Consider the following 12582-nt stretch of genomic DNA (forward strand, 5'->3'; position numbering starts at 1 on the left):
TTTTTTCCCTTGGTGCAAATCTCCCACACATGGCTTTGATACTCACCATGATGTCCCTTAAGACAATCAATGATTTGACCTTTACTATTTTGGTTATTTGGAGACCTCTCATGCTTTCAAAAAAACTATTAAATCCCATCCCAAAACACCATCCACATATTTATATTGCTATTCTTCTAAAACATAAAAATCCCCTCACTCCCATCACCATTGTGTGCCATCTTTAACTATAACTAACCTCAAGTCTACCATCCTAAAAACCTAGCAAACAATCAATAAATTCAACTTTCCCATTAAAGAATGGGAGGAAAATTTGTGACAAACTAAAGATTGGTATATTTGCTTGGAGGCATTTCACTTAGAGAAATTGTGGTAGGTGTTTGGTTCTAGTACATTTGAGCACTTGAGTTGGGGTGCTAGTGGTCTTGTCCTTGCCCTTTTTCTCTCGTAGCTCGACTTCGTGGTAGTATCGATAGTAGCTTCATAAAGTTGGGTAACGAAGCCATTATTTGCTAGTATGTTGGTGGTAAATTGCTTGGGAAAGGTGGTTTGAAAACCCTAACCCTACACTGCTCTTACGTGCAACGTGTAGCATTTATTCGAGCAAACGAACCCGCCTTACCTTTCTTACCATACGTCCGACAAGTAGTATAGCATCCCCACCTCGCCTTTCTTTAGCATAATCTGTGAGGCAGATAGACGCCATCAACATGCAGAACGAAGAAGGACAGAATATCGATCTTTACATTCCAAGGAAATGGTAAAATTGTTGTTGTGTTTTTTTCCGGTTTTTCTAGGGTTCACACCAGTTTTTGTTTTTAATTTTTTGGTTTTTGTGGGGTGAGGTGTTGAAGAAATTGAATTTGTGTGTATTCGACAGCTCTGCAACCAATCGACTGATAACTTCAAAGGACCATGCATCGGTGCAATTAAATATCGGGCACCTGGACGAGAACGGAATATACACGGGCCAGTTCACAACCTTTGCTCTCTCTGGCTTTGTCCGAGCACAGGTGTGTATGAATCCCTTTTTATTTTATTTTATTTTTTGCTGGGCTAACCTATAAATGCCCAGAAGCCCTCCGAAACTGGCCCTTTTTCCTGTGTTTTTTTGCTGGTCTGCTCTATCCTGTAGTGAATGTGACCACAGGTGACCAAGAAGACTAAGTAGCACACCAAACCAACTAGGGCATCCACGATCATAACACGGGCATTTTGTGCTATTTTCTTCTTTCACTATGCACAAGGCAACAATTATGGACATCTGTTTATATTTTGCAGTTTATGGGCACAGAATAGTTTGATATAAATGAAAATTTATCTTTTTTCATAAAGGCGTTTATTTATTCTTTTATATTTTTGTGCTTTGCTGAGATTTTCACTAGTTTAGTCTAAATCCTGGGTATTCTGTCTGGTCGAGTATGTTTCCAAGCGGATTCCAGTGCCAGTGGTTGAGATTTGTTTTGATGCAAGTATCTAGGAGTGGATGCCACTCAATCTATCCCACTCAAGATATAAATCTGTATTTTCTCGGACTAGGGCTTATTGACCTTTGTTGAGATCAGTGTTAACAGGCTTGAGAGTGCTTGAAATTGACTACATTTGGCCTGCTAACGAGGCTAATCAACCTATCCAATTCAATGTATAAATATATATTTTCTTGACAAAGGCTTATTTGCCTTTGTTGAGATTAGTGCTATAAGGTTTGCGAGTCCTTGAGTTTGACTCTGCGTGGCCTTCAAACAAGCAGTTTTGACTCTCAGGGAAGTTAAGCTTGGCCTTCTTGACGATGGTCAACACTAACTAAACTTGCAAACCATTGTACATTTTAAAAATTAACCTCTCCTACAATTATATCTTGAAAAGCCTAATAGGTCGGACCCCTCTTAAGAATTTATGGCCATAAATTATTAAACTTTGTGAAAAAGATTCAGTTCATAATCATTGCATGAAGGTGGCTATCCTAAAGTAACTTATCATAAGATCCAAAAACAAATGTTAGTGTCTCATTATATGTGTAATGTGGAAAATGGCTAGTTGCAAAATGGGATGATGTGTTATAATTTAAGTTTGCTTCATATGATACGGTGGGGTGTCATTCTTTTTACATTATAACATATATATATGCACCATGACCGTTGATAGACATTTTATGGCGCAATCTATTGATTACATATGATTAATAGTCGTGGTTTTATGGTATGTTTTGACGCTCGACGGATATGTTACGTGGGATTGTTGCACTGATTTGATTTTTGACTAATTTTGAAGATTATAACAAAGGTATTCGACAATTGTTTTGATTGGCATTTCATTTAAATGTTATATTGTATGGTTATGATTCCTCGACCATTGAGTTTGATATTTCGTGGCATTAATATGGCATTAATATATATTTGATGAGTATAGCCGATTTAATTTCATGACATGAGATGTATTGCTGAGCTTCGTTCCCACTAGAAAGCTTGTATTGTTATGTGTGATGTGACTATGGCGGTAAAGTTAATGTTGTGTGATCTCCACTTGATTTGGTGTGACCTCTGATCTTTTGCATTGTTGATTTAGAATTGTGTCGATATAATCGGTTGGCAGTTGACTTGGCATTATTACACTTGTTTGATTGGTCGGTTCCATAGTTTTAAAAACTGGGCGGCATGAACCGGAAACCGGTCAAACCATTTGGTTCATTAGGTAACAGGGTTGAACTTGCAAAACCCTATGATATTGCTATTCTCGTCATTTTGCAATTCTCCAATCTCTGCAAGTAAGTTCCGGTGGTCATTGAGTGTTTGTTGTTTTAGTGTCTAACCTTTTGATTTAGAAATCCCAAAACTAGCCTTTAGAAGTCCCTCCTCTTGACTCTAATCAACTTGATTAGGAATACAACTAATCTGTTCTTTTAAGTTTGGATATTGCCAAAACCACTCGAGGCCTCTTTAAAAAGAGGAGAGGTCTATGAAGGCAAAGGAAGAAAGAAGAGAGTTCTATCTCTAAGGGAGAGACCAATTAAGGTGACTTCCCTCAATTATACAAGGATTTCTGTAGAAAGCAAGCTGCCCATTCACCCAAATTGCTTGAAGGAGCGATATGCTGCCATTTTCATTGGGTTTCTGTGACTATTAAAACTGGACACCTACTTCAAGTTCAATCCTATTTTAGAAGTAGACACTATCTAAGTCGCCACACTACACCTAGAAGGAGAAGCACATGATTGGTGGTATCATGGACTGGTTATGTTGGAGCATGAAAATATCACTTCTTATGTAGAATTTACGCTTTAGAGAGTTGGCAGAACTCAAAAAGACTGGATTGCACAAAGAGTATATCGTAGAATTCGCATGGACTACAGTCATGGTCACAGACATAGAGGGGTTAGTCGAACCCCTACAGGGCTGAGTTAAGGCATTCAATCCTACAACCCTACAGGACGCCATCAAGAAGATTCGAGATATGGGATGTGCAACACCAAAAGTGAAGACTCCATCCATGCCACAAATCCCTTTAAAAGACAAGGGCAAGAAGATATCTTTAGACAATGTAGCCAAGAAGGAACAGTTGGATGAAGAGACTTGAAACAAGCTTAGAATGAAGAAGCTTTGTTTCACTTGCAAAGAGCCATGGGAACTAGGTCACCGGTGTTTGGGAAAGGGAAATATTCACTACATTGAAGTATTGCCTGATAGCGACAATGAGAGTGATACAACACAACTGTCAAGCAAGGTGCTTAGCATTTATGAAGGAGCACTACCCCTAAAAGCAGCTAGGAAGCCACTCTTGAGAATTGAAGAAGCTACTATCGCCACTCTCTCAAGAGTTCCTAAATATCACACATTCAAAATCAAGGGTGCTATACAAGTGCAACAGATCATAGCGTTGATAGATGGTGGAGCAACATACAACTTTATCAATGCAGCCATTAGTGGTAAGGACTTAGGAGAGGCATCCTCGCCCAAGAATTTGAGGGCTTCGAAGTGAGGGCAACTAATGGATATCATATGACATGCTCAAAGGTAGTTCCACGTTTGAGCATCACATTTGGTAAGCATATACTTACTGATGACTTTTATGTAATAGAATTGGTGGATACTAATGTGGCGTTGGGAGTACAATGGTTGTACTCGTTGGGAAGATTCATAATGAACTACCAAGCGATGGAAATAGAATTTCGAGATCCAAACAATAGTAAGGTAGTACTAAGAGGCATGACTAATAGGGGTCCCTGAATTGCCATAGCCCAGCAAATGGAGGTCATACAAACACAAGACAAAATCACTTTCATGACAACTTGTAGAACTACAAGTAACAATTTACAATCTAATGAAGCTAGGAAGGAAGAGATTACAGAACATAACACAATCTGGAGAGAACGGAGAGCCCACCTCTTAGTAGAGTACTCCAAGAATAAATTTTCTTGCGAAGTATGGGACAGACTCATTCATGATGATAGGTACAAGGTGGAAAATGAGATTTACTTCTATAAAGATGAGATATACTTTCTCCCTGAATCTACACTCAGGGAGAAGCTTGTCAGAACTACGCATAACAAACCAGCCGGAGCTACACATCCTCAGCTCAAGAACTATACAACAACGTGTATAGAACAGACTGCTAGTGCAAACAGGGGCCACGAAGAACAAATTGTAGTAGCAGACCCTTCCAAAAAGCTTAAGGGAAGAAGCACATGTTGCACTGGTTATGTGCACTTCAAGGGATGTGGAAAAAGGTACACAACAACAAAAATGCCTCTTGGGATGACTGAAATTATAGGAAGAGAAGATCTGATCTATGGAAATAAGATGATTCTTAGCGCACTTACAAGTCAGGTCGTCATTATGAAGGCTGCCAAATCATTCTTGTCGAAGGAAACGGTTGCAAGATTGGAAGAGGAATTGTTGCCACTAAATCTTTGCAGTTTGATATGCTGTTTTCCCACACAAGGCTGACGATTTTCAATGACTAACCATGCCTAGAAGACAACACCCAGAAAATTAGAAATAAGTCACCCTCAAGGTGAAGGGAGCCAGCTGCAAAGCATGGACACCATGTGGAAAATATTGCAAAGGGTTCACTACTTAAGGGGAGGATCCACCACCAACAAAGTGTTTCTAAAGAATTACAGCTGTATCTTTTGCACAGACTTCACGTATAATGAAACAAGTGAAAGTAGTAGCTATGGCGTGATGATGATCATTGCCAGCATGTTAATTATCCGGCAAAGAAAGGAAGTTACTGTAATGGGGTAACAAATTTTTTTGCCCTAATTCTCTACAGGGTTTCTCAGCAAATATAAAATTTAGATTAATAAACTAATAACTGTGGTACTGTTCAAAGTAAAAACTTCCAATTTACCAATCACATTCACAAAGTATCGTTGAAAAGTCAATGTAAAACCAATTTTTTGCCAATTGAAATATACATCAACTCCAACAGTGCCAGGTTCGTACTTCATAAGGTTCTACACTTTTTGCTACAAAAAAACCAGTCTAATAGTACCTCAAATTCTCTGCTATGTACTATACTTCTGGAAGCTGACTAGACAAGTAAATGCAGATGACAAACCCTAACTAGTCTGTATTAAACCCTGACCCGTTTCTCTGTTTGGTGGTATTATCCAACACGTTGATCACTACAGGCCGAGGTCCTGTAGGTACCTTCTAATGCGAGTTGGGTAGGTTAGTTTCTCTGCAGCTTGTTCTGACTGTGTATTTGACCCTCCGCAACACAATGAATCCAAAATCTGTTCAATGCCATCACAGACAGGACCCTGGCAGCAGTCTGGACGTGCCCCGCTAAGGTTTCTGTGCAAAAACAGGAGATCTGCTTCAAGGGTGCTTCGCTCCAGTTATTCTGTGTTGAAACGGGATCAGATATCAATAAAACCCTTTGCTGTTCTCCACAGGGTTGTTATCATGCTGAGTTCCAGATTCCTCAAAACTTCGCTCTCCTCTATGTCTAATAGAGTAAGAAAAGGAAACTCGCTGCCTCTCCAATGGCTTTGCTGCCCTCACAGGTTGACCCAGAAATGAAACAGAGATAGAGAGAGAGAACTCGCTGCCCTCACAGAGTTGCCCAGCAAACGAAATAGAGATAGAGAGAGAACTTCACTGCCCTCAACCAGGACCCTTGTGCCCAAGAGCAAAAAGGTAATCAATGCAAAAGTTTGATCTTCCTTCAAGGTATTCCTGTGCAAACAGAGAGAGAGAGAGAATGGAAAAGGTGTCAACTAGGGTGGAATCTTTCACCACCACAATTGGCAAAAGAGAAGGGGTCTTAAAACAGCTAATGCTCAAGAAACAAATGAGATGCTTCACAGTGATACCCCAAATGAATTCAATCCTCTATTTATAGATTTTCTAAAGGGGTTTTCATCTTTTCAATTGATTGAGTGAACCTTACTCAAAACCCCAGTTTTTGTATTTCCGGCCAGCTGACCCAAAACTTGCCCAACAATGGGTATTTTGGGTTTTTATCCCACTTTATGGAGGACCATAGCCTATGGGGATGGATAGGCTAGTAAGTCCCATTTGTCCTCAATTCGTAGAGGACATTACAGTTACAAAGGCTGAAGAAGAGTTTTTAGAAGGGCAAATTTTGCTGCACCCAGATCTGTCATTGCTTGAGGACAAGCAATGTTGGGAAGTATAGGCTAATAAGTCCCATTTGTCCTCAATTCGTAGACGACATTACAGTTACAAAGGCTGAAGAAGAGTTTCTATAAGGGCAAATTTTGCTGCACCTAGATCTGTCATTGCTTGAGGACAAGCAATGTTGGAAAGGGGGGACTGTAATGTCCCCAAGGGAAGAAGTAGCCTATCAATCCCCGTAGGCTACAGTCTTTGATAAGGAGAAAACCCCAAAATACCCAATGTTTGAGCAGCGAAGGGCAAGTTTTGGGGCAGCTGGGGCAAAAAAGCCCAAAGTCGGGGGCTTGCTATGAACCCCACTCAATTAATTAAGGAGGAGAAACCCCCACAAGGAAATCTATAAATTCAAGAGAGTTAGAATCATTTGATCATCATTGGATTGGATCAATTTGTCTCTGTTTTCTTTGAGCCTGAGGCTCTGAGGGTTTTAAGACCCCTTTTTCCTTTGACTAGTTTCAGTGGAGGTGATCCCACCCTTTCTAATGACTCCCTCTTCTTGTTCCGGCACAGGTTAAGCTTTGGTCCAAGGAAATCACAGAACTTGTGACATATTGTTAATTTTAGATAACAATGGTATGTTCTATGTATGCTTTAGAGCAATTTACTTCATTTTTTCTTATTAGCCCAATATCAACTTCCAGATTAGCAATCACGTTAACATTGATAGTAAATACAGATAGAACATAAACAATAAGCAGAAGACAAGCCAAGACAAGAGGACACAATATTTGGCGGATGCCAGGGAAAAGCCCCAATGTGGGGAAAACCCTTTGATCAAATCTTCTTATTGTTCTTCAAAAGTTCAGCAGAGAGAGTACATCATACAAAATTTACTTGCTCTATCACTGTAAAACAGTCCAGTCAAATTGCAGTCAACAGGATGCCCTAACCAGAAAGTCAACACTGGTCAAACCAGCAGAAAGTTTCCTCCAAATAAGCTCGGTCAAACCCAGTCAACTCAGCCTCCAAAGACAGTCCGAATCAGCCCAAAACAGTCCTGAAATTCTTGGTCAAACCTGGTCAACCCAGTCAATGCTGCTGTCAAAGGCACTGTGGTCAATGCTGGTCAAACAGCTGCAAATTCCTCGATTTCTGTGCCAGGAGATGTGGCCGAAGGAAATCAAATTTCGTGCCTGAAAAATGCAGTCAAAGGAGAGAGTTTGACCTTCGGTCAATGCTGGTCAACGTCCCTGTAATTTGCCCAAAACAGATCTGTAATTTTTGGCCTGAAATTTCAGTCAACCCAAGTCAACGCATGAAGAAGATGCTCCTGTTAGCTGTATGAACCAATGAGAAGAAGAGAGAGAGATGTGTTGATGATGTGTCCAAATGAGGAAAACACCTCTTCTATTTATGCACAACGTTGAGGGTGAAGAGACACAACGGTTGGGCATTTGACTGTAGCTGACCTTAACAATTTGTCCATGGAATAAATAAATTCATAATTCCATTTCTGCTTGTCAGAATGAGATGATCTTTAGATCAATCCTGCACCTCTCCGAAAGAGGAATCCAATAAAAATATCATCTCCATCATATGAGCTGTCGAAGGTGGAGTTTGGCCCTAGTTGCCAATTTTAAAACATATCTATTAATTTGGGACATAAAAATGGTGCATCTCATGAAGAAGATTTGTGGCTTAAAGTGGTGAGAATTGTGGGCTTCCTGAGGCAGCGAGATTTGGGAGGGAAGCCTGAGTTAGTCGAGGAGCAGATTTTCAAGTTTGGCCTTAATTAGGCTGTGGATCCCTTTTTGGAAATTCACTCTGAGATAGCAGGGTTAGACAGGAAGGAAATTTGGGCTGTTTTGGAGCTGGTATTGAGAAGTGAGGTTGCGGATTAACTCAGGGAGTTGTAATGAGGCAGCAAGGTTACAAGAAGGTCAAGACGTTGTGTGAACAGGAATTTTGTGGGGGGACCAAACAACCTTCCTGAAGCAGTCCGAAACTACTGAGCATAGTTGGAGGTCATTCAATCAGAAATCAAGCCCTCCCTGAGGCTAAAGCCTATGCGAAGCTCCCCTGGGACAGAATGTGATAACCCCCGTGAAACAAGTCGAGAATCTTCTGCGCATAAACGTGGATCACTCAAGCAAGAAGTCGAACTCTTCCTGAAGGGAAATGAGAGGAATGATTAGAGTGGTAGCATACCCAGTGTTCTTTGAGACAATACAAGGCCCTCTGACAGGCTTCGAAGGAGCTTGCTGAAGATCTTAAAGGACGAGAACAAGATAGATCCTGAGACAGAGTTTGATCCTCCTCTTGCATAGTTGGTTATTAGCCTGTGGAACTGGGCCTTACCCACTGACTCTTGGTTAACTTTTCTGTAGCAGATTCAGTCTGAGGCTAGCCAGCATCTGGTCTGTTCAAGGCTTGCAAGGAAATACAAGCTGGGTACTACCATCAGTGTACGGATTAGTGTGGAATAGTTCAGGTCATTTGGTAGATAGGATACAATTGCACATTGGTGAAGTCTGGTGAATCTGGAATTTATTCTGAATATATTGATTGGGTTGAATGTCAATACTGTGTTGATGAACTATTGTATTGCATATTGTTGAATGAATGAGTACTCTTGTTGTGGATCATGTTGTTTGCTCTTACACTGTACTACTGGTTAATCTATTTGTTTCATAACCGAATTATCATTTATTATTATTATTGGGAACCCTAGTTAGCTGAGGAAACCATAGGGCTAAAATTTCCCTAGGATATTACAAAGTTCAATGAATCTTGTAACATAGCACCAAAGCGACTAGGGCATTTGTGAGCTTAGCTATGACATCGCAACAGAGACGGTTTCTGCTGGTTTCTTGTTCCACCATGCACAAGGCAACAATTATAGACATCTATTTATATTTTGCATTGTATGGGCATAGAACAATTTGATATAAATCAAAATTAATTCGTTGTCTTTAATGTGTATATTTTTTTAGATTTTGTACTTTGCTGAGATTTTCACTAGCGGAGTCTAAATCTTGGGTTTTCTGCCTGGTCGAGTATGTGATCAAGCAGAGTCTGGTGCCAGTGGTGTAGATTTTTTCTGATGCAAGTTTCTAGGAGTGGATGGAGATGATAAAATCCCTTCAGCAGATCATGTAACCCAGTAACAGCCATAAGAAATACAGTTAATGCTGAAGAGGTCTTTTACTAATTATTAACTAATTATTCATCTAGGCACTTTATGATCATTTCTGACTTGTCCACTAAGTTGTACAACAATAAAAAAAAACTGACTGGGATTTAACAATCCTCATAATTTGCTAAAATCATCAAATGATGCCCTTCTCTAATTTGACCGTATGATATCTATGGCATTTTATTTTTCTGCACAGATAATTGGTTGCTAACTACAATTTCCTTTGTTTCCATTTCCATGCTGCTTATTATTCCACAATCTGCTGAACTGCTCTTGATTGAATTTTCTTTGTTTTGTTTTCCAATTGATTGCAAGTTAAATTTTCATGGGACTTCTTTATTAACAGAAATTTACTCCTAAAAGACTTCAGAAATAGGGCTTCCAACATACCATATCCCCAACCACTCCTGTGCTGATAACTTTTTATCACTGGGACTCAATGGAGGTGATTCGACAAAATAAATTGTAATTGACCGAGTTGATATAATGCTAAAAATTGGTATAATTGCCAATGCTGTACAGTAATATGAGTACACGATTCAGTGCATATGTTGTAGTTTGTTTACACTGAGTTTACCTTTTCGGATTATAGAATTTTGCAAGATCTGTTTGTCCAATTTCCAAAATATGAGAGATAAGGAGATGTTGCTGTTCTTTTCTATAATCTGTAGGCCTTTTGTTGTTCAAACCAGCAGCATCATCTACTTTACCTGCACTTATACCATAGGACTAGGAGTGCACAATGAAGTCTAAGAGCTTCACTTATATAAAAATGTTACATATCATATGCAATTGATTGCATGAATAACTTGTAAAACGTATTCTAAGAATACATGGTAGTTCTAACTTTTATCCCCTTATTAAGGAGATGCATGCATCCAAGGAGAGGTTGCTGTTCTTTTACATTATCTGTAAACCGTTTTTTGCATAAACCAGTCACATTATTTACTTTAAGAATGAAAGGAGAGCACAATGAAGTAAGTGTTTCACTTAGATAAAATTGTTAGAAATCAAATGGAATTGATGACATGACTAACTTGTGAAAAGTATTCGAAGAGTACATGGTAATTGTATCTCCTTAAAAAGGAGATGCAATCTGAGCAGAAATATAAATGAGTAATAGTTTTATGGCAAATACCCTCCTCGCTTTGCACAAAATGGAAGATAAAACACATTTCTGTTTCTACCCTTTCATCATATTCTTCATTATTTCCAAGGTTCTTGGAAGAGAACAAAATGACAATAAATATATAGATGTGAATCTGAGCATCAATCTGATATGCATTCAGTCAAGTCCTTGCTAGATCTGAGTCACAAGAAAAAGATTAATTCTAATATTTTTCCTTTCCAGGTAATAACATATCCCAGGCAAAACTTTCTGGGCACTTCCCCTCATTCAGAGGATAGTACCTAGGGTAAACTATAGATTCTTCAGGGCTCAAGATCAGGTCATCAAGTCATGATTAGAATGTTTATAGTTCATCAACAATTGGCTAAAGAGCAAACGTGTCAGATAGTCGGATTTGAACTGGGTAGAGAGCGTAACAATTTTTTCCTCAAACATTTGTGCTACACTTATTATCTCTTCATTAGCCGAAAAGAAAATGTGCACGCTCTTGACAAGATTAACAATGTTATTTTCTTTCCAATGAAAATCTTGTTGGAAAACCCAAGGATTGCTTTCCCACATTTATGGATAGCATCCCTAGTAAACCTTTTCACTAAGATTAGTGTCTCACCCAGGGGGATTTGTAATGGGCACCTGCTTGCATGGAACTAGCTAAATGCCCAGCAACATTGGCAACAATCAGTTGAGCTAACCTCTTGGGCTAAGAGGATTAACAATGTTTTGCCCATGTTTTAGAAAGGCAAGCTCGCAGGCATCGCATATTTCAGATATTTGCATGATATACATTCCAATGGCACTTCCATGGGCCAGGATGTATATGATTATTAGGGTTTATTTCTTGCCACGGATGGTTTTATACGGCCTTAAATACTTGTTTTCTTATCAATGAACAAGCTTAAAAGATTCTGACTTATTTTCAACCTAATTAAAGAAATTATCCTTAATCTAATGCATGTCAATAAAATTAAGACAAAAAAGCTACCATGCAAATAATTGTATGTATTAATAATGAAACTCTGTAATGATTTAGCTTCCTGAGAACTTAATAATACTCTGTACTTGGGATTGCATTTTTTTTCAGTAATTAGGACGCACATTAATGTCTTGTCCGTAGATCTATTTTGTGGCTTGCTATATTTGTGTTGGATAATTTTATCATGTAATTTGCAATTCTTGTCCTTTGCAGGGGGATGCTGACAGTGCGTTTGATAGGCTCTGGCAAAAGAAGAAAGTAGAACTTGGTCAGTAATTTTTGCAAGATGGTGAAATGCAGGATTTGAATTTGAGAAAAATGTGTAAACTTTAAATTGCTTTATGGCAACATATATTTATAGACACAATTGGGGTTCTGTTTAGTTTAGTAGTTAAATATGATCTCGTAGGACTTTTAATTTTGATCATCTCAATTTTTTAATTTAAAATAGCTAAACTTTCCTCATTGTTGAGCATTTCTTTTTATTGGTTGATACTGTAATGAAAATTCATCTTGGGGTCTATATAATAGTAACAGTGGGAGGTTAAATAAGCCATGTAAGGTGAAAGACGCTTTTTCGATGTCTGATTTTTTGCAGGATAAAAGCAATTGAGCGATAAGCCATGTAAAGTGAAAGTTTTCATACAATGATATCTTTTTACATGCATGATTTTTTCGCGGGATAAAAACAATTGAATGA

At 38.8% G+C, this 12582-nt stretch overlaps 1 protein-coding gene across 1 annotated transcript; it reads left to right on the plus strand.

Moving 5' to 3' along the window:
- Positions 1-498: 498 nt before the first annotated feature.
- LOC149239283 (small ribosomal subunit protein eS21y) lies at positions 499-12357 on the plus strand. The gene is made up of 3 exons (XM_089373383.1): positions 499-760; positions 881-1013; positions 12096-12357. The coding sequence occupies exons 1-3, from the start codon at positions 711-713 to the stop codon at positions 12156-12158; spliced, it is 246 nt and encodes an 81-aa protein (XP_089229509.1). The 5' UTR covers positions 499-710; the 3' UTR covers positions 12159-12357.
- Positions 12358-12582: the final 225 nt, after the last annotated feature.

The sequence above is a fragment of the Pinus tabuliformis genome, chromosome 8 (genome assembly GCF_031772625.1).
Source record: "Pinus tabuliformis cultivar Carrire ecotype Pingquan chromosome 8, CPIR1, whole genome shotgun sequence".
NCBI lineage: Eukaryota > Viridiplantae > Streptophyta > Pinopsida > Pinales > Pinaceae > Pinus > Pinus tabuliformis.